Raw genomic sequence first — 21928 nt, forward strand, 5'->3', positions numbered from 1 at the left:
CCCGGCCGCCCTGCCGCGCTCCGCCCGCGCTTCGACTCTTCCGGCGCCGCGTTCCATCCCGCGCCTCCACCTTCCGCCCGGCGCCGGCCGTCCGCGGGCCTGTCGCCGCGTTCCGTCGTCGCGCGGCCCTCGCGGCGCCCGAGCCCGCAATGTCGGGCCCCAACGGGGACCTGGGCTTGCCGGTGGAGGCGGGCGCGGAAGGCGAGGACGACGGCTTCGGGGAAGCAGGTGACCCGGGGGGACTACCGAAGCGACCTTTGCTTTCTCAGGGTTGCCCTCCTGGGGATGGGGGCCGGGGCCAGGCGGGGGGCTTGGAGGGGACCGCAGAAGCCTCTCCCCCCTCGCCCCTGGGTGGGTTGCGGCTGCAGGCGCCGGCCCGGGGGCTCAGGGCGAGCACCCGGGAGTGGGTCCCTGGAAACCGCAGCATTGAGGGACTGCGGGCAACCGGCCCCGTTTTACAGTTGGGGAAACTGAGGCCACTTGAGGTTCACTCGCCCTTTAGACATTTGCTCCAGCCAGTCCGTGTCGTCCGTGTGCACACGGAGGCTCCTGGCGGGGGGCGGGGGGCCGTGTTGGCTTAGCCGGAGGGGCTGTCTGGGTGGGCGACAGGCCTGCTGCGTCAGCTTCCCCAGCCACCTTGGCCGGTGCGCCCTGGAGCCTTGGCGCCTGTGACCTGCTTACAGCGCAGCCTGTTGCCTGCACAGCACTGCAGGGGTGGGGTGGGGGGGGTGGGAATGGAGGTGGAGGGAGAACCATCAGCTCCCCTCTCACCTTGGGAAGCCTCAGTTTCCCCATCTGTAAAACAAGAATAATGAGTAGTATCTCCTGCGTTGCAATGTGTCAGGATTAAATGAAGAAAAAAACAAATGGAAAATAGCTAATAGGTTCGAAGCATACAAATGTTCTTTGGTGAGTGGTTATTATTCTCTTTAGTAAAATAAAGATTGGTTTCTCAAGTGGGAGAGCAGGACTTAGTAAACGTGAGATAAGTATGGAGTCCGCTTTTTGTTTTGTTTGGGTAACAGCTTTATTGAGCTATAATTCACATACTATACAATTTATCCATTTAAATCGTACATGTCAGTGGGTTTTAGGATATTCAGAGTTGTGCATCTATCACAATTTGATCACCCGGGGTCTGCTTTTAATAAAGAGGTAGAGGACTTTCCACAGGGTGGTAAGTGGCAGGCTGGCTGGTTTGCCCTGGGCACTGCAGGTGAACAGCAGCCAGATGTGTGTAAGTAAGCCTGCAGTGGGAGCAATCGGGAAAAGCCGCTCATGTGTCACACTGAGGGGATGCTAGCAGATTCACAGGACTTAGTGCAGTGGGGAGGTGGCTGTCCCAGGCAGAAGGCAAAGGCTTAACACTGGGAAGTGCCCTTGGCACAGATAAAGCCTGGCCCCAGTGGTGTGGAGACACCACCCGCCTCCCCCATTCTGCACACAGAATGTGAGTGTTGATAGTAATGACTATTTACTAAGTACTTGCTGTGGCCAGACCCTGTCTGAGTTCTTAATATACTGGAATCCTTACAACATCCCAGGCCTCATTGCCTTCCCAAAAGATCCAGTAACTTGTTGGGGTGGAGCAGAGGCTGGGACCAAAACCCAAGTGCCCCTGCTCCTTCTGAATCTTGGCTATGCCACCAACCAGCTGGAGGATCCTGGGTGGGTCCCTTCCTTCTTGGGCCTCTGTTCCCATCTGTACCACAAGGGGGTTGGACTCTAATATCCAGCAGGGACTTGCCAAGACTGTCCTTGGAGAGGTGTGCCAGCTCTGGGCGGTGGTGCTCTTCCCCCAGAATGCAGACACACTTGCACGCATATCCCAGATACACTCCTCCAGCCCTGACTTTTTCCAAACACTGCCAGCCACTTCCCCTTTGTCCCAGACTGGCAGCTGAGTATATCTGAGTCATGGGCTGGCTCAGAACTGGGTCCGCAGTGGGCACGGGCCCAGACCTTGGATCCTAAGGGACACTGTGCTGCTGAGAGGCAGGTCAGGAGTGGCCATGGAGGAGGGAGTGATGGTTTCTGGTGGAGACCAGGGAAGGCTTCTTAGAAGAGGAGGCGTTTTTGAGCTGGTCCTTGAATAGCTGTTGTGGTTGAGGCATTCTGAGTGGCAGAGACAGGTGAGCAAATGCAGAAAGGCTAGAAAGTCAGAGGCTTCATTCACTCATCCATGCATCTATCCATTCATTCAACTAGTGCTTATGGGACAGTGAAGGCATCGGGGAGAGCAGTGAACACAAGAACATTCCCCGTCTCATGAGCTCTGTAGTCTGGTGGGGGAGACACAGCAGCACACACTCACATCAGACAAGCCAGAGGTTGTGGAGGGCAAGGGGATCGGGACTAGAAGGGTGATCCCATCTGGGGCATTGGGAAAGCTCCCTGTGGCAGCATCCATGCTGAGACTAGAAGGATGAGAGGGGAAGGAAGAACGCATTGCAGGCAGAGGCAACAGCATGTTCAGGGGACCAGAGGTGGGCAGAGGTGGGTGACAAGAAAGGAAAGGGAGTGGAAGGTGGGGCTGGAGGGGGTGGGGCCTGGGAATCTAGGTGGTGCTTTTTCCTCAGGGCAAGGGGAGCTTCAGAGGAGCTGGAGAGTAGGGCCTGCAGGAGGACAGAGGTGGGCTCTGGCCTCTAGGTGGGCTTGAAGGTGGGCTCTGGCCTCTAGGCAGCTGATGAAGGAAGTAGAGAGGAGACTAGGCACCTGGTAGGCATCCTGGTAGGATACTGCCTGGCTGACCTCCCCCTGACTACCCTAATCCTAGAAACAAGGTATTATTTCTCCAAAGCCTTTCACTTGTGGTATCCACCCATTTTCTTTCTTTCTTTTTCTTTTTCTTTTTTTTTTCCACCCATTTTCCAGATGGTGACACAGAGGGTCAGAAAGGAGTACAGACTTGGCCAAAGCCCTTTTGTCTCACTGGAGAACAGTGTGGGGGAGGGTATCTGTGAACCCTGAGGAGACATGGGACCTTGGCTCTCTTTTCCTTTCCTCCTAGAATATGCTGCCATCAACTCCATGTTGGACCAGATCAACTCCTGTCTAGACCACCTAGAGGAGAAGAATGACCACCTCCATGCCCGCCTCCAGGAGCTGCTTGAGTCCAACCGGCAGACACGCCTTGAGTTCCAGCAGCAGCTTGGGGAGGCCCCTCCTGATGCCAGTCCTTAGGTTTTGGGAGCTCCCAGCCAGCTCCAACCCTGCCTCCCTGGGCTAGGCTCTGGCCTAGGCACTCACCACCTGGCTTCAACACCTGCTCAGGGGCTGGCCTACAGGTCCCCCAGTGGGTCTGCCTGCCTTGGACACCCTTCTGGTACTCCCCTTGGCATGCCTGGGCCAGCCCCCAACATCCGACATCCCCTCCCGGGGTCAGGTGTGGGCCCTCGACCCACCCACCTTGCCTGCCTGCCCAGTTCTGGGGCACTCTTCACTCTGCCCAGGCCTTGAGCGTCCACATTAAACGGGTCTCCAACACCACTGTGCCTCTCCTCTGTATCCTGGACTGAGGACCCCACTGGCCACCAGAGGGGAATAGGGCAGTGGGGGCATTCTAGGCACTGATCATGTGCTGGCAATCATGGGCCTGCTGATAGGATAGGGGTTCTCAGCCTTCTTGTATTTCTGGACACACAAGAAAAAGGTGAGGCAGGGCTTTCTCCGCGCCCGGTGCCATCCTGGACAGCAGGTGATTGCCCAGCCCAGCCAAGAGCATCGGACGTGCTATGTGACCCTGTAGACACACTCAGCTTCTCTGGGTCCTAGGGCCTTTTTTCTTTAAGACAGGCAATACATATTCATGCTGTGTAACCTTGGGCATCATCCTCTTGCTCCTGGCCTCAGTCCTCCTAGTTGGCCAATAACAGGGTTGGTCAGGTTGTCTACCTCTAAGGGTTTTTTCAGATGGGGGAAATACCAGAACCAAAGAACCAACTCCTGGGCCCCATTTGCTGCTGATTCTTCTTTGGGTTGCCTGACAAGAAGGGCGGGCCCCTGCTATTGAACCACAGACTCAGAACCAGAGGTCAGGGAGGCCCCCCACTCCTGCCTTTCAGCTTCCATGGGGTCCAAATGGAGAGAGGCCAGCGGAGGGGCCCAGAGGTCTGGCCTAGGGCAAATCCTGGTCACTCACCAGATATATGGCCTCCAGCAAGTAAGTCACTTGATCTTACTAGGCCTCAGTTTCTCCACCTATAATTTGGGGATCATAATAAGACCTGCTCCCTAGGGTCCCTGTGAGGATTAAATGAGATCTGGTTGAAGGTAAAGGTTTTCCTAGCCCTGATCACCCCATTAAGAGGGAAACAGGCTATGAGAGAGCACCTTGTGACCCCACAAGCCCTGTTTAGGGAGCCGGCCTATGGCCTTCCAGCTCAGCCACCACACCATGCCTAAAGAGGGTGGGTGCTGGCTGAGAGCTGGCTGGGGTACTCCCTCCCGCCGTCCACCCAGACAGAAGGGCTGGTGGGCATTATGTGGCCAAACTACCTTCTTTTATTTGATTTTCAGTAAAAACACCAACCACATCAGAATTTCCACACAGACTCTAAAAAGCATAGCAGACCTAGACCCAAACAGGGTGGGCAGGAGGCATGCCCTCTATCAAGTTTTGAGGCGGGTTGAGCGCCGGGGAAGTGGGGGCGAAGGGGGTTGGGCTGTCACCTTGCTGGGGGTTTTAGCTGTATCCTGGCTGCAGGGCTGGCTGGGTGCACGGCCACCAGAAGTGAACAGAGCAGTCAAAGCGTTCCGGGCGTTGATCGCACACCGGCGGCTCACGGGCCTGCTGGTAGGGCTGGGGTTCTTGGCCTTCTTGTATTTCTGGACACAGAAGGTGCAGATGAGGCAGGGCTTCCTCCCCACCTGGTAACACTCCCTGCTGGCAGCTGCCTCCCCGGCTTGACTGAGACTGCATTGGGCATGCCATGTGACCTTATATGTGTGTGTGACCCTTGTGATACACTCAGCCTCCTGGGGCCTGGCCCTCAGCATCGCAGAACAATAGCAGAAAGGGCTGGGCCCCACCCCTGCTCAGATTCCCTCTGCGGGAAGGCCCTCTTGTTGGGGGGTGTGCCCATGGGCTGAGGCTAGGCACAAGGATGGGGGGGTGGGGGTGCTGGCTGCTGGCTGAACTCATCAGCTAGGATGGGTGAGTGGGGCAGGAGGCCCAGCTCACCTGCAGGTTCTCGAAGTGGGCCAAGGACTTGCAGTGGGAGAGCTGTGCTCCTGAGTTGCTGTGGTAGAACTTGTGGCAGATGCGGCAAATGTACCCCATTACGGGCACCAGGAAGTCCACGCCTGTGGGGTTGCAGAGTTTGTGCACCCATCCCCATGCCAACCTGGCATCCCACTCTCTCTAGGAGCCCATTTGCTCACTCGGCCTCCAGGTAGGAGAGAAGAGGACAAGGGGAGAGGCTGCCCGGCCATGATGCTGTGGCTGGGCCCTGGGGGCTGGGCCCGAGGACCTCTGCTTCTGCAGGTGGGGTCAGGGCTAGGGTCTTACCGTATGCAGTGTTTGGGTTATAGGTCTCTGAGCCTTTCCACTCCTCTATGGATATATCTCTGGACCTCACCTGAAAATACACAAGTGTGGGCCTTGGTTCTAAGGTTCCCCCAAACTCCTCCCAGATGCAGGTGGGGCCTGCTTGGGGCTGAAGGCCACCCTTGCACCCCACCACCCACAGCCCATCCACAATGGCCCCTTTGGCTGCCCCTCACCACTCTGGACTGCAATGGGCAAGCCCCAGGAGGGCAGGGGCTTGATCCCCACATATCCCCACAGCTAGCACAGTGCCTGGCTCAGAGCAGCTGCTTTTCATTTCTTAAACGAAAAGAATCCAAGCTCCTCCAGCTCCTCGCTCATTGGAGGCAGTAGAGCTGGGACCTTATGAGCACAGGCTTTGGAGTCACATCCTGGCACCCAAGTTGGTGAGATTCAGCCAGGAAAGTGCTTGGTACACTCCTGGTGTATAACAAACGCTCAAAAGGTGTTGACTGGAGCAGCCCCAGTGGCTTAGCCGTTAAGTGCTGCCTTCAGCCCTGGGTGTGATCCTGGAGACCCGGGATGGAGTCCCACGTCAGGCTCCCTGCATGGCGCCTGCTTCTCCCTCTGCCTGTGTCTCTGCCTCTCTTGCTCTCTCTCTCTGTGTGTCTCTAATAAAAAAATAAAATCTTAAAAAAAAAAAAAAAAGTGTTGACTGCTACTATCTTCATCATCCTCATCTGGCACTGACTGTTCCTGTGTACCCCACATAGCTACCCCCATGCCCTTATTGGCCTAAGAAGCCCTTTCCCTTCCTTGACATCAAAATTTCAGCCAGGCTTCGAGGCTCTCACATGTTGCTGGCCGTCCTGCCATCCTCATGATGTGCATTTACACCTGGTCATATGGGATACAATCCTATTCATACTAAATCATGTCATGCATTTGTGCCTACAAATGCTAGCACTGTGCCCCCTGACCCCAAAGAGATGGGGTGAGGTCCCTCTGAGCTGGGAGTCCAGCCTCCAGTCTGCCTCCCACACCCCTTCTGCCCCCAAGCACCTGCTTGCAGAATTCCTCCTCAACCTCGATCTCTTCTTCATCCTCCTCCTCCTCCTCCTCTTCATCACCCTCAAAGCAGCCCACGGCATCCACTGTGATGAAGTGGTCCTCATCTTGACCGGCTATCTCCTTCTCGAGTGTCTTCAGCTGCCCAGGGGAGTGGGCCAGGGCTCAGGTCAGCTTTGGGCAGCTGAGGTGCCACCCCACCCACCTCTACCACACCCCTGAGAGTCCCAATCCCTCCAGACGTCTTGGAGTATAGGCTGGGATAAACCTCAATTCACTGTGTGGCCTTGGCCAAGGCTCTGTGCCTCTCTAGGCCTATGTCCTCCAAGGGAGCTGGGTTGGGTTACCTCCTTGGCTTTGTCCTTGTGCCCCTGGGACTTCACGTGCTCCACAAACTTGCGGGGGGTCTTGAAATAGCGGTTGCAAACAGTGCAGAAAGGTCGCAGGGATTGCTTGGCAATCTGTGGAAAGGAGGGCAGGCCAAGTGGGTGGCAGATGGTGTCCCCAGGTGCATCCCAGCTGTGCCCTGACACCTCATATCCCACCTACAGGCCACCACATTTGTAATCAGCTGGCTGTGCTCCACTCCTTTACCAGAATGTGGGCACGTACTCCCCCTGCCCACCCCTTGGGCTATGAGATGGGATGGCAGATGGCAACAGAGGACGGACATAGGGCAGGGAGAGAGAGTGGCTGCCAAGGAGGACCCCCATGAACTCTGGCTGACTGGCAGGGTGAGATGGTACCTTGCCTGATTGGACAGATGGAGACACTGAAGCCCTGAGAAGCCATGCTTAGGAGTGATAGCCTTGCAGAGACAAAGCCTGCCATTTACTGCACCCCCCAACCGTGGGCTGGGAGACAGCCCCTGTGGGCACCCTCGCAGCTTGCCAGCCCTCATACCTTGTGGTCCTGCGTCCTGCGGTGCTGGATCAGGTCTCCCATGTAGTAGACCTGGCAGGTGTTACACCAGCGCCTCGGCGGGGGCTCTCTGAATGGCGACAATCAAAACAAGTATAGTGTGACACTGCTCTTGTTGGGAAAACAGCCGCTCTCCCAAATGCTCCATAAGTGTAATACAGTACAATGTCAATGGGATGTTTTTTTAGAAACTCATTGTTGAATGGTTCAGAGATGCATCTGGAAGAATGCTTACACCAGGATAATAACCAAGGAAGGCTGGCAGGGGAAGAGATTTTTGGAAGCATTTGGGATACCAGGAGGCCAGCAGGACAGTAACAGCACTGAGCATACCTGGCCTTGGAAAGTCCTCTTTATCCTTCAATGTAGATGCCTGGTCATTCCTGGAGCTGTTCCTGCCCTGCCCTGGACCTACCCCCTCCTATCCCCCACATCCCCTACCACCCTCTGGTGCCCTAAGGGGCCACCACCACAGCATTTGCTACAACGGACAGGGAGGACCCGATCCCATCCCTGCTCCCACTGGACTGTGATGAGCTCTGGGAGGCCAGTACTCTATCCTAGAGCCCTGGGCTGGGCACGGCATCAGCCCCGAGCTTCTGACTGCGTTGCATGAAGGAAGCTTATCTGTAGGACTGCCATGTTCTGTGTGGCCTCGGGGGCCCCAGTCAGGCTTCATAGGAAGACGTCATCAGGAGACGGTTCAGTGAATGTCCTACACCTAAAGCCTGTTCGCAGGATGGGCTACATTCTTCGACTTTTCTTTTTTTTTTTTTTTTAATTTTTATTTATTTATGATAGTCACAGAGAGAGAGAGAGAGGCAGAGACACAGGCAGAGGGAGAAGCAGGCTCCATGCACCGGGAGCCGGACGTGGGATTCGATCCCGGGTCTCCAGGATCGCGCCCTGGGCCAAAGGCAGGCGCTAAACCACTGAGCCACCTAGGGATCCCTCGACTTTTCTTTTGTCACAAGATCTGTCTTTGCACAACTGAGCTTCCATAGTCTCATGAACTACCTCGTATTGCCCTATTTGTGAGCTGTTCCATCAAGCAGACAAGCCTGATCTAACTAATCCCACAGGTATGGAGATTTTAGACAGCATCCAATTAAAATTTTTTTACCATAATGTTACTCTGTAAGGAACATCCTTGGGAGTCATCTTTCTTCTGTATTTATGATCTCTTCACCTAAGTGTAATTCCTAGGTCCTTGAGCAGGGGGAGGTTTAAAGCTCAAGAACGTGCTACACCACCATGTCACAAAGTTCTTCTCAAAGTGAGAACCACCTAAGAGAGACACTGCTGCCTCTGGAGGGAGCACTCCGTTACCCAGGCCACCCAGGCCGTGCAAGCAGGGAGCTCCAAGCTGTGACCCTCTGTGAGCACACAGGCAGAGTCCCCACCCCACTGCCTCCAGGTCCGTCCAGCCCCATGAAGGGGTTTGATTCAGCCTCCCTAGGCTCTGCTTCGTTCTGATTCCAAACTAGCTGCTAGCATTCTAAAGTTGGGAGATTGCACATCAAAGCTGTTTCTATATTCTCCAGAACAATTAGGAGACCTGATGCTGAGGGGCAGCTATCCTGTAAGATGGAGCCCATGCCCCCCAGCACAGCCCAAGGCAGTGCCAACCTGCTTCTCCCCTCCCTGTAGGCACCTGTGACTGCTGGTGAAAGGTCTTCCAGCTTCCATCAGCACCCCTAGCCCAAGAGCTAGTCCTGGACTCCAGGAGGGTCATAAATAGGATCAATGAAGCCCCTATGACAATGAAAGGGGGAAATACAGGGTAGCTGTAATATCAGGCCATAAGATCCAGCCCCCTGATTGGAGTTAACACATATGCCAGGGAAGTAGGGGTCTGTACCACAAACCACTTCCTTCCCATGTGGGTAGTCACACTGTTCCTGCCTCGATGGAACCTTAAGAGACTATCTAGTTCATGAATTCTTGTACTTCACCAAGCCGTTTTACAGATGAGGAAAACTGAGGTCCAAAGGTATAAACAGCTAGTGGTGTAAAGAGGCCTCTGGCAGAAAGCAACACTTGACCCAAAGGCAGACCTTGCAGATGTTGGACTCAGGGCCCCTTTCAGCTTTTGCCTGGCCCACGAGACTGTCTACCCCCCAGTACGATGCCTCAGAGATCCCCCCACTCACTCATCCTCTCTCTCCAGGACATCCCGGGGCACGGGCAGCAGGGACAGGAGGCAGGCTTGGCTCATGTGCTGGATCTCCCCGAGCCGCTGCTGGTGCTGGGCTCCCGACATGTGGTCCTGGAACTCCTGCAGCGGGATGAAGAGTGAGCCCCAGAACAGTGGGCGAGCACAGGGCCCAGAGGACAGGCCTGCAGCTTCATGGTCACCCCACTGCCGCTGAGGCCATGCTTCTTACAGCCCTCTGGGGGCCAGTGAGCACACAGAAGCCAGAGCTTCTGCTGCTCCTCCTGGACACTGTGTGGGCTCCTCAGGGACAAGGACATGACCTCCAGATCCCACGGCTATGCTCAGGATGACACAGGCAGCAACAGCAAATGGTCATAATATTAGGAGCATAACGCTGTTGGTAAGGCTACACTCGCTCTGGGCTGGGCCTAGGGGCTCGTGATTTCAATGTCAAGTCACTGAATCGTCAGAACCTCCCAGCAAGGTGGGTTCTAAATGTTTCTTCATCTGATGCATGAGGAAACAGAGGCATAAGGAGTGGAACTCGCCATCTGGCTTCTACACACCTAGTCAGGGCTGAATTAGACCTGTCTGCTGGACTCTAAGATCCTAACTTCTTGGCTAGCCAGGAAATGTTTTCAGAACAGATGCATGGCTTTCATGAATGGTGCTCACAGGGCCCTCAGGGCCACTAAGGCACGGCAGCCAGGCCCGGGCACACCGTGTAGACACCCCCACTCTGCCCACTGGACTCCCCTTCCCGGGACCCGGCCGGCAGTACCTGCTGACTGCTACAGTTGGCCTTACAGAGGTAGCAGAAGAACTGGAGGGTCTGCTTAGAGGGTGTGCTGGCAGTGGCAGGGGTGGCAGATGTGGATTCGCCAACGCGAGGCACGGGTGTGAGGGGGACAGTGCTGAAGGCCCGGCTGTCACTGCTCTGCAGGATGGTGACCTTCAGGGAGCCCCCGGCACCCCACACCTGCAGCAGAGGCAGGGGCAGAGCTACCACCAGCTGGTACCTATGGTCGGCCAGCCCCTGTGCCAAGCATCCGGAAGCAGCATCTCACCAGACCCTCCCAACAGCCCCCTTCGCAGATGGGGAAACTGAGGTGCCGAGCTGGTAGCTGACTGCCCAGGCTCACAGAGCTAGGGTGTACTACAGCCAGGACTCAAGCCTAAGCCCACCCAACTGTAAAGACCACCCCATCCCATCCTCCCGTGACAGATGGAGAAACCGAGGTACAAAGAAGGGGGTGAGTTTGACCACAGTTGCACTATGAGATAGAGCTGGAACCTGAACTGCATGCACAGGCTTTTGCTCTGTGCTTTACCCCTAGAACACTTTACCTCGGGAGGGGACCAAGGCTATAGTCTAGGGATGAACAGGTTGGAAGGGACATGTCACCAAAAGCACCTCTGATTCTTCAGAGCAAAGGTGTGTGAAGGCAACACAGCAATGGTCAAACCCAGTCTGCTCTGCCCACGGGCCCCAGTGGTGGGGGTGGGGGTGGGGCACACAAGGGGGCCTAGGGGTGGGGGCGGGAAGGCCGTCCCACCACTGGGCCCCACAGTACCCGTGCAGTCCCAGGAGCATGTCTACCCACCCCTAGCATCTCTCTTGCCCTTTTTTCACATTCTCCCACATCCAGGCCACTGGTCAACTCGTCCTGACTCTCCATGCTGTCCTGGGCGCCCTCTGGCTCTGGCGAGGCCTCCTCCAGGCCTGAAATGAAAGATGGGTCCATCTCCCACCAGGGTCCAGAGGGACCTGGGTGGGCCTGATAGCCACCTTCTCTCCCCACAGCCAGGATCCTGAAGCCTTTGGTGGGGACAGCCCCGAACCATGGTCAGGACTGGACAGCACCAGGGGGAGGATCAAAGGGTCCTGGCAGAGCTGTCCCATCCCCAGGCAACCGGGAACCAGTGTTCACTGACCAGCTCCACTATCTCCCTTATCAGGAGGCGTCTCCAGCTCTGTGGAATGAACCGGAACCGGGGCTTGCTCCAATGCTGGTACTGACACCTGTAGCGGGGCCTGAGGCTGTCCCTCAGTGGGGTCAGGTGCCTGCACTGGCAGCTGCCCTGGAGGTTGTCTCAGTGGCTGCTCCGGCGGCTGGACCTGAGGATACGTCTGCGTCTGTGCCTGCTTCTGCAGCTGTGGCTGCTTCTGCACCAGGGGCTGGGAATGTGCCTGTGGCTGCACCTGTTTTTGCGGCTCTGCCTCCTTCAGCACCTGCCGCGGCCCCACATGGTCTGGAGAGGTCTGTGTCTGCACCTGCTTCTGCAGGAGGCGCTGCACTGGCATGTCCACGGGAGGCACCTGTGGCGGCGTCTGCGGCTGCACCTGGGCCTGGATCTGCAGAACCCGGGGCTGGAATCGTGGCAGAACTCGGGCTTCTGGCAGCTCAGGCAGCAGTTCGGGTGTCTGTGTCTGCTTCGGGGCTGTGGTGCGGGCCTGTGGCTGCCCCGAAAGCCCCTTCTCCGTGGGCAACTCTGAGCTAGGAAGGATCCAAAGATATCTTCCAGTATCTCCCCGTTGGCCCCAGGGGCTCCTCAAAAAGGGCCAAGACCCAGTTCCGTCCTAGTTTTAGCACGTACAAGCTGGGCATTGGGGCAAGCCCCCGCAGCTCTGCCAGCCCCAGTGTACCTAAATAAGTTGGGAGGATCACTCACCCACCACCTCCCACATCTGCTAATATGTATCCAAGGCCCTGTAAAGTCTCCCATCCTCTGCCCATTCTGAGGTCCCAGATGCACATGTTCACCTTTCTGACCCACCCACCTAGCCTGCCTCCAGGTGGCTCAGTGCCAGAGAAAACATTGGAGACTCTCCGGTTGGAGACTCCAGTGAGATGCAGAATTGGGTCTGACCTTCCTTCAAGCCAGACATCAAGGCCCTTTCCTTACTCCAGCTCCGTGAAGGGTCCCGACCCCACCTACACCCACCCCCAGCCTTTGCAAGAATGAGAGTACGAGGCACCTGGGCCCTGGGGGGGTTTTCAGCATGGTTTACCTCTTTGACCTCTTAGCTGGTGGCTCAGATGCCTCACAAGACTCGGGAGCAGGTGCTACAGTGTGTTTCTCCTTAGCAATGCCATCTGGGCAGGGTGGGGAATCCTGGTCTGGAATGGAGGGCAGATGAGTGACTGCCGATGCCACGAAGAGTACAAACTAGCTCCGAGAGATGGGGCCTGGGCTCCCCCTCCCTCCAAGGGCCCCGCCTCCCAGGTCTGCCTCCAACACCGACCCTGCACCCACATGCCCCAACCTGTATCCTCTCCAAAGGGCCAGCAGCCTCCCTGTCTTACCTTCTGGTGTGTCTGCTTGGGGCGCGACAGCTTCCTCAGACCCCTCTGGGGGGTCTGACTCATCTTCCACAGGCATTGTCTGAGAATAAGAATCCTGCTTCCTTTCAGAAACTAGTTTTGACATCTGCTGCCCAGTTAAGTATAACCTTAAGTATACCTTGGCCCAAGAGTAGCTGTGACAGTCTCCTAGGGGATGAAGGGACCTGGGGACTCTGGTGGTCCCAGAGCTGCCCAGAGATGATCCTAAGCACCCCAGGAATCATGTCTAGGCAGGTCCATCCAGCTGCATGGCTGTTAACCCAGATTTGGGGGACACAGAGGGCCCCTCCTGACTCCCCAAGTGACTTCTCCATGAAGCAGCCAGAAGAATCCATCTAAAATGCAAACCTGATCATGTCTTTTGTCTTTCAGGCTAAAATCCTCCTATGACTCCTCTGACTCTAGAGTACTCCTTCCTCACCCAAGCCCAAAACCACCTCCCCCACCCACCATCCAATTGGACCTCTGTCCCCCCGCCCCCACCCCAAGCCACCTCCTCACTCTCCCCTTCACCCTCTCGGTATCCACACTGGTCTTCTCTCTGGTTCCCCCAAATCCTAGGCCTCTTCCCATCCCAGGCCTTCACCCAGAGCCTCAAAGGCACTTCTTGCAAGAAGCTCTCCTGACCCCAGAATACAGATTCCCAAAGGAATTTGGGCTTCCTCTTTATGGAATATTTCAGTCTTAAATAATTGGCGGGAACATTATTTGCATTAACGTCTCGCCATTGTCACTACCCTCCTCAGCCTAAGACATCCGGGAGGGTCAGGCTAGATGCACCATCTACAACAGAAGCCCCTACAGGACTTAGAGATGTTTGTTAAATAAATGCACGACTCCGGTTGGTCCTGGGCTCCAATTAGCCCCTGCTCCCTCCTCCTAAGCTGAAGGAACCTGCTCCCAGTGGAAACGGGCACCACATCAGCACTCCATGCCCTTCAGAAACGACCTGGCTCTCACCCTGCATGACAGGAGCACTGCTGGCCTGTAAGTCAGGAGGCCTGGGGACTGGGTCTGTCTCGACACCACTCCCTGACCCTCAGTTTACACAGATGTCAAATGAGTGGCAGGAGCACTAGACAAGAAGAACATGTGAAGACAGGCCCAACTGGCAGGCTGGAGGCCGGGACCCCTCTCTGGAGGGAAATGCCTCACCTCCAGGTGTGAGCTGGCCTCAGAACCTGAGAAGGGGGGCGCCAGCCTTGCCCAGAATGCTCCCAGGAGCGTGCTGTGTGTGAGGAGCTGTCAGGACACTCGGGCACAGGACAGTCCCTGAAAGGAAGTTATCCCCAGGCAAATCTCCTCGCTTCTCTCAGCTTATGACAGAGAGAGGCACCTTTCACATACCCACACACCCACACCCACACCCACACCCACACCCACACTGGGCAAGGCACAAGGAGCTAGGGGTGCAGCTCCAGAACCTTAGGATGGCAACATGTAGAGTTTAGGGTTTTGTAACATTGTTTTACCCAATTACCTTTCTTTTACTTCCACCTACAACAATTAACTTAGACTTTTTTTTTTTTTTTTAACATTTCAGGTAGTGACATAATGTTTCTTTGTGAAATAAATGTAACCAACAAGAACCTAATTCATTTAAAGCTAGGTGGCTCAGGCTTTTGAGTTCTCCAAACATAGCAAGCCAAATTGAGATATCAGATTTTGAAGACTTGCTACAAAAGAAAAAGGAATGTAAAATGCCCCGACCATTTTTTAAAATATTGAATAAAAGTTGAAATGATAATACATATATATTTTTTACATATTGAGTTAACTAAAATCTGTTAGTAAAATTGATTTCACCAGTTTCTTCAGTTTCTTTTTACTTTGTTGATGTGATGACTAGAGAGAGACATTTAAATTCCGTATATGGCTCATATTTTCTTTCTACAGGGCAGCGTGGATTTACAGAGAACCACCACAGGACACCTAAAACTAATATAGTGTCCTGTGTCGTTTTTATCTCCAGGTGTTTACAAAGAGAGAAATATTAGGTAAATAATGGTACTGGTGGTATCTGGACATGGCAAAAGTCAATGCAAGAATATTTGAAATTTGGGAAACACTAGACAAGGTCAATTTACCCCCCTCTTTTTACAGATGGGGAAACTGAGGACAAAAAGGGATGTGACCTGCCTAAAGGCCAGTGTGAGCCACGTGGGTAGAACTGGGCTGATACCCAGGTATGACCTCCTACCCCATCCCCATCCGCTGTACCCCACTGCCACTCACCTTGCGATTGGGAGTAGTGGATGAGGGAGTGCGGGCCTGTTTCTGGGGAGTCCGCCCTGAAAGGTTGATCTGGGAGGGGTTCATGGGGACCCCGACAGGAGGGGGACCCAGCAAGGATTGCCGAGTTGCCTGGGGAAAAAACTGCTGTAGATTTGGGGTGGTCAGCTGAGGGGGTGTGAGGCTGGGGGCCGTCAGGGTTGGGGTTGCCAGGCCGTAGCCACGGAGGTTACCTGTGGGCAGGAAGAGGGGAGAAGAGGGATTACAATGGGGTCACATGGTAGAGGCCGGGGTCAGGTGTCAGTGCCCCAAAGCATCATGGAAACAACACACAGATGACTTTGACAGGGACATTTCCCACACGACAACAGCCAGAGAAGAGAGATGAGCACCAGAGGCCCACTCCCACCTTAGGCACTGGCGGTGAGGGGACTTTAGGGCTGGTTTTCTGCTCCAGCTGAGGAGAGGGACACTGCTTTTCCCCCTCCAGATGCCTCCCTGGTCAGCCTCCCCTGCAACCTCACTCACCCTCTGGGGTATGCTTTAGGGTACACCTTAAGATATGTGAAAGACCCAGCACAGTACCCATAGGGAGAACCAGCGAGTTGATTGACTGGTCCCTGGAATAAGAAGATACTCTCCCATCCCCCTTCACCCCACCCTCATCAAAAATCTACTGGAGGGATGGTTCAGCAGTTGGGTGGCTGCCTTTGGCTCAGGTCATGACCCCGGGGTCCGGGATTGAGTCCCACATCGGGTTCCTGCAAAGAGCCTGCTTCTCCCTCTGCCTATGTCTCTGCCTTTCTCTCTGTGTCTCTCATGAATAAATAAATAAATCTTAAAAAAAAAAAAAAAATCTACTGGGAACCAGGCACTTGCTAAGCATTTCCCATGCACAACCTCAGTCATTCGACCCAGCATAGCATAGGTATTATGTCTCTACCAATAACAAAACAGGCACAAAGCAGAGGTGCAGCTTGCCCAGGGTCTCTGCTCATTCTGCCTCCACCCCTCTCCACCTGCCTAAATCCTTCCATAGCTCCCTGCTGCTTGGAAAGGAGCCCATTCCTCACCGTGCAGGGGTCTGGCCCTGCCCTCCTCCCAGGCTTCCTTTCTTGCCCATTTCCCCACACATGCATCCACTACACTCCAGCTATATGCTTCTGTGCATCCCTCAACAAGCCTCATTTCTTCCTGCCTCCAGGTCTTTGCATATGCTGTTCCTTCTGCCCCGGCTATTCTGCCCCCCACTATCTCCTGGTCATCCTTCAGATCTCCCTTCAGGTGTTTATCCTCTGAGAGGCCTTCTCAGATCCTCTCTGTGTCTCCAGAGGCCCCAGCTGTTCTAGGACTAGCTGCACAATTTTTTCCTTGTCTGTTTCCCACTGCCCACCACCCAACCACAGTGGGAACTCCTATAAGGGCAGGCACCTCATCTAGCTCCGAGGCCCACTGCTCAGGAAGTATTTGAGCCATAAAAGACAGTTCAAATCCTTGCCCCAAAGCTGGGACAGGAAGCACAGGGGTTGAGGACATGGATCAGAGGAGCTCTAACAGCTAGTTCAGGTTCTATAACCAAAGCTCTGTGAGCAAATCAATTCCTCCTTCTTAGCTTCAGTTTCTTCATCTGTACAATGGGATAATAATAGCGCTTGACTCACTGTTTTATGAGGATTCAAGGAGATATACAAGTGTGCCTGGTATACGGTAAGTGTTCAATTAACATTAACTTAAAACAAATACATGTACATATATGTGCAGAGAGAATGCCAACCGGCTCTTTAAAAAGATCAAGAGATCTAAAAGATCTAAAAGAAAAATGGACAAAGGACATGGACGAGTCACAAAAAGAAATACGAATGTTTAACAGACAAAAAAACTGAACTAGCACTCCAAGAAATGTAAACTAAAACATTAATGATACAGCTTTTTTTGCCAACCAAGTTAGTAAATCATATGTGTATACATGTATATATAAAAAAGTATATAATACCCAGTGTTGCCGTGGGCATGGTGAGACCGGCACTGTCATACGTGGCTGGTGGCATTGCAAACTGGTCCAGTCCTTTGGGAAAGCAAGTTGGCAATACTTATCAAGAGCCATAAAACATCCATTCCCCCAACCCAGCTATTCTACTTTTGGGAATACATTCTAAGGAAATAGTCTCAAACAGGATATTCATCCCCATGTTATTTAAAACAGAGAAAAAAGAAAAAGAAAATAAAGAAAAAAGAAGCAGCTGAGTTTTGGTACATGAGTGCTTCCCCTCCAGTAGAATACAAACAGCCGTTAAAAAATAACTTTTACGGAGATGCTCAAATCATCTGGTAAATGATCATGCCATTCTATTCCATGAAAAAGAAGTAAGGTTCAGCCTTTCACTTACATGTCAATAACCAACCACAATCATATACAAATTCCCAACTTTGAGCCTAGAAAAAAATGGAGAAAATGCACCAAAACCCTGACAAGTGTTGTTGTTGTTTCCTCTAGGAGGGGAGTCTATAACAATGTGGGTTTCCTTATTCTCTTAAAAAAGTTTTGTTTTCACTTTTCTTTGAAAAGTGTGACTTTTAAAATGAGAAACAAAAAGGGGGAAATACATATGTATATATTGTGGGTCCCTGAGTGTGGTTTTCTCTCTCCACCTATCCATTGATCATTTGTAAATCAACTCACTCCAGGACCTTCCACGCCCATATGGCAGGCCTAAGAGTGACAGCCATCGCATCCTCTGACTTGGCAGTGTACTCTGCTGGATGGCAGGACAGGCTAGTATGTAAGAACACAGCTCTGTAGCCAGACCTGGGCTCTAACTCTCTTTCTAATCCACACCTACTCCCTGTGTGACTGTGAACACATGATTCTTCTCTGAGCCTCAGTTTTTTCATCTATAAAATGGGATCATGAGTGTGTCTCTCAGCTACCCCCAGGGTTATCAGCAGAGTCAAGGAATTGTGTTTGTAAAGGTCTCAGGACAGTGCACTGCCCAGAAGGACCACGCAGCAAGCCACAGCTACCACGTGGGAAGGGCTGGGTCTGCACATGAGCCATAAGTATCTGGAACAGCATCTTTGAAGGAAGAGCTGAGAAGCTGCTCTCCACGTAGGGAAACAGACAAGGACACAAGCTACACAGGGCTAGAGGCACCTACTCAGACATGCAGGGGTCAGAAGGCTCAGGCCTTCATATAGCTGAGTGACCCAGGGCAAGGACTTGGTCCAGACCCAGCTCTGGACCTCGGCTTCCTTATCTGTCGCATGGGATGTGGCAGAGGGTGGTCCGAAGAGATCTTTTCATCCATCATCTCATCTAATCTGAATGAGAACGAGCTATGCTGAGTGTTGCCTGCAGAGCCAGCACCGTGGCCAAGGGCACACCTCTGCAATCAGACCTGCGTCCAGCTGAGACAACTTTGGGACTCCACTTCCTGGAGCCTCAGAATCCTTGTCTGCAAACTAGGACGCCAAGAGTAGCTCCCTCTCAGAGTTGGTGTGTGGACTTGGTGGGATTTAGTGCAAATGGGGATGCTAGGGCACGCCACTAAGAAGTCAGAAGAGGCCTACCTTGCAACTGCTGCAAAAGCAAAGCTCTCTGTAGCACAGACCCGTTGAGGAGGGAGGCAGAGTTGGCACCTTGGAGATTCAGAAGCTGCTGCTGTGTCTGCTGCTGGGGAAGCCCCCTGTGTGTTGGGAGAGGGTATCAGAGGGCTTTGGGAGAGTCAGACCCCCCCCCCTTCCTTCACCTCCATTCTCAGCCCCTCTCTACTGCAGAGGAACCTCTTAAGGTGAGAATTAATGGCTTTCAAGACTGAAAAACAGGGATGTCCCTGGGAGAAAGGGCTGGGACGGGGTCTCCACGCCAGGGGCCTGAGTGACAGGGCTGAAACCACCCCCCCTCGGGAGGGTAACTCACCGGCTGACGGCTGCGGCCATGGGCAGCGGGGCTTGCGGTGGAGATTGTTGGAGCAGCTGCTGGAGCTGCAGGAGTTGCTGCTGCTGGAGCTGCTGGAGCTGCTGCTGCTGGTTGAACATGGTGGCTGAAGGAAGGACATGGGGTAAGCCACGACACCTGCCTCTGTGCCCATCCAGGCCCACCCATGGCCTTCAAACACCCGCCCGCTGAGCTTCACGGTCACACCCCAGTCCTGCCAAGAGCCTGCAGCATTTGCACCCTCATGCTTTCAATACCCCTCCTCCCGCCGCTCTCCGCAAATCTTGCCAAAAGTCCCCCCCAACCTGGCCCACCATCTCGACTCCCCTGGCTCGGTCCTTCCAGGGGCGTCAGACCCAAGCGCACCTCCCCCCACCCCCAGCCTTTCTCGCGCCAACACTATGCCAGCCCCTCTCCACACCACACCCCTCCCTCGTGCCTATTTTGCGTCAATAACAGAACCCCAATCTTTCGCTTTGGCCTCGGAACAAAGTGGGAGGCAGGCTTCCGCCCCCCACTCCGCTAACCCCTTCCTCTGCAGATCCAGCCAGCAACCCACGTCAAATCCGGTTACCCCACCTGCCCGCGACGCCCGCAGCCTCCAGCCAGCCGGCCTCTGAGCCTTGCACGCGTCCACCAGGCGCGCGGGGCCCGCGCACCTCGCTTCCCCGAACCCCCCCGCAATCGCCCCGCCCCCACTGGCGAGCGGGCAGGGCGGCCGGAGCTCGCGGTTCCGCGGGGGCTTGGCCACTTAGAACGGCCTGCGGACCCGGCCGCCGCAGCGCCCTCTGGAGGAGCGGAGGACCCGGCGCCGCCCGCCGCCCTGCGCTCGGGTCCCGCTGCGGGGACCGCCCCCGCTTACCCGGCGCCTCGGCTGCGGCGGGCGCGACCGTGGGCTGAGAGGGGGCCGTAGGCAGCGCAGACCCTCCGCCCCGCGTCCTCCGCCCCTGGAACCGGCGGCTCCGAGCCCGAGGTCCGTCTCTCTCCCGGAGGGGTCTGTCGGCTGGCGGGGACATCGCGGGCAACTTCGAGAAGGACCGACCCCAACCGACCTCCCCGCGGCTGCCACTGTCCCGCGATCCGGAGGCCTCGCGCGGGGCTGGGGTGGGAGGGGCCGTGCAGGCGGCCGCTGCACGTTCGAGGACTGGCCCGGCGAGAGGGTGACGGGCACAGCGGGCAGAAGGGGGTGGGGAGGTCCGTCTCCAGGTGCTTCTTCGAGTTGACTCGGGAGGGGGCGAGGAGGGCTGAGTGCAAGGTGAAAACCGCGTTCATCCTGACCCTGAAATTACCCGGCCCTCAAAGACTCTAATTACCCCTCGGCCGCACATCTTGGCGTCCCGGTGCTTGGCCCCCACGTGAGCCTAACAACCCGCGGTTACTAAGTAGCAATCCCTTTCCCTTTTTCTGTTACCTAAACCGGTCCATAAATTTAACCGCCCGGGGCAATCAGCTCCTTCTGCATTAAGCGCAGATTGTGCGCGGCCGCAGCGCGCAGTGGCGCTAGAGGCTCGCAGGTTGGAGGCCGCCCAGCGCGCTCGGCCGCGGAGATGAGTGTCAACCAATCCCTGCAGTCGTGTGACAAGCGCTGCGCTAAAGTTCGGGACCCGCTCCGCTGCAGCTCCGGGCGGCAGCGGCACAGATGCCTAATTCCGCCTGGATCTAGCGGCTCGAAAGTGGCTCGGCGTGGCCACAGCACGAGGCAGGGGCCGGAGTCCTCAGGACGTGGTGTCCTTGGGTGGAAGGGCAGGCTGCACCGTGGGAGCTTTGAAGGCCTGGCCTTGGGCTTTATCCCTGAAGGGCAGGGAGCGCTAGGAAAGTCTATGACAACAGCCCATCTCCCGGGATTAGAAAACTCACTCTGGGGGCGCCTAGGGTGACTCAGTGGTTGAACGTCTGCCTTTGGCTCAGGTCATGATCCCGGGGTACTGGACTCTTCTTCTGCCTGGGTCTCTGCTTCTCTCTATGTCTCTCATGAATAAATAATATCTTTTTTTAAAAATAGAAAAATAGAAAACTCACTCTGGTGAGAACCAAGACGGAGCCAAGATCCAAGCCCACTGACACCTTGGTCCCGGTGCTAGCAGAAGTTGAATCCCGACTCCACTACTTTCTGGCTAGGCCACCCAGATGCAGGCAGGAGTCCTCTCTGAGCCGGTTTCTTCCTCTATACAATGAATAATCCTTCCCTGGGTGGGTGTGAGGATAATATTACATAATGCATAGCGCTGTGTAATGTGTAACGTAGATCTGCATTCAAATTGCTGAAGTAAAAAAACAAAACTAAAAATAATGCTCATGCTGGTGATTCTGTATTAGTTCATCTTTCTGAAAAGCAATCTGTAAATGCTCTATCAAAACTCTTGAGGGACACCTAGGTGGCTCAGTGGTTGAGTGTCTGCCTTTGGCTAAGGGTGTGATCCTGGGGTCGTAGGATAGAGTCCCGCATGGGGCTCCCGGCAAGGAGCCTGCTTCTCCCTCTGCCTATGTCTCTGCCTCTCTCTCTCTCTCTCTCTCTGTGTCTCTCATGAATAAATAAATAAAATCTTAAAAAAAAAACAAAACCTCTTGAATGTGCTCTGCCCTTTGACCTGGCAACCCCTCTTGTAGGAAACTTGCCCAAGAAAAGAATCAGGAGACTTTTTAAAGCCAGCACGCCATTCATGGGACCATTATTTATAATAGCTATCCGGAAAGTAATCAACTTTAGGAGAACAGCTAAGGAAATCATGGTGTTTTCTTCTTATGGAGTAGCACACAGCCATCAGGAATTATGCTTTCAA

General features: G+C 54.6%; 2 protein-coding genes across 15 annotated transcripts; one reads left to right on the forward strand and one right to left on the reverse strand.

Moving 5' to 3' along the window:
• On the forward strand, positions 1 to 3489 carry BBLN (bublin coiled coil protein). Its single transcript, XM_072778139.1, has 2 exons — positions 1 to 228; positions 3011 to 3489. Exons 1-2 carry the CDS (start codon positions 150 to 152, stop codon positions 3181 to 3183), a joined length of 252 nt encoding a protein of 83 aa, XP_072634240.1. The 5' UTR covers positions 1 to 149; the 3' UTR covers positions 3184 to 3489.
• Positions 1003 to 20617, reverse strand: CIZ1 (CDKN1A interacting zinc finger protein 1). 14 transcript variants are annotated; one of them, XM_072778116.1, is made up of 19 exons: positions 20011 to 20617; positions 19131 to 19254; positions 18782 to 18897; positions 17208 to 17279; positions 15218 to 15447; positions 12944 to 13037; positions 12649 to 12757; positions 11839 to 12133; positions 11571 to 11754; positions 11240 to 11358; positions 10417 to 10614; positions 9631 to 9755; positions 7460 to 7547; positions 6904 to 7017; positions 6551 to 6697; positions 5510 to 5579; positions 5183 to 5304; positions 4672 to 4827; positions 1003 to 2151 (listed from the first exon to the last, which is right to left on the reverse strand). In XM_072778116.1, exons 1-19 carry the CDS (start codon positions 20162 to 20164, stop codon positions 2059 to 2061), a joined length of 2610 nt encoding a protein of 869 aa, XP_072634217.1. In that variant the 5' UTR covers positions 20165 to 20617; the 3' UTR covers positions 1003 to 2058. The 14 variants fall into 14 exon arrangements, with proteins under 14 accessions (XP_072634217.1, XP_072634215.1, XP_072634216.1 ...); XM_072778114.1 differs by adding an exon at positions 4142 to 4200 and having other exon boundaries at positions 1003 to 2115; positions 11571 to 12133; XM_072778115.1 differs by adding an exon at positions 4142 to 4200 and having other exon boundaries at positions 11571 to 12133.
• Positions 20618 to 21928: the final 1311 nt, after the last annotated feature.

The sequence above is a fragment of the Canis lupus genome, chromosome 16 (assembly GCF_048164855.1).
Source record: "Canis lupus baileyi chromosome 16, mCanLup2.hap1, whole genome shotgun sequence".
Taxonomy (NCBI): Eukaryota; Metazoa; Chordata; class Mammalia; order Carnivora; family Canidae; genus Canis; species Canis lupus.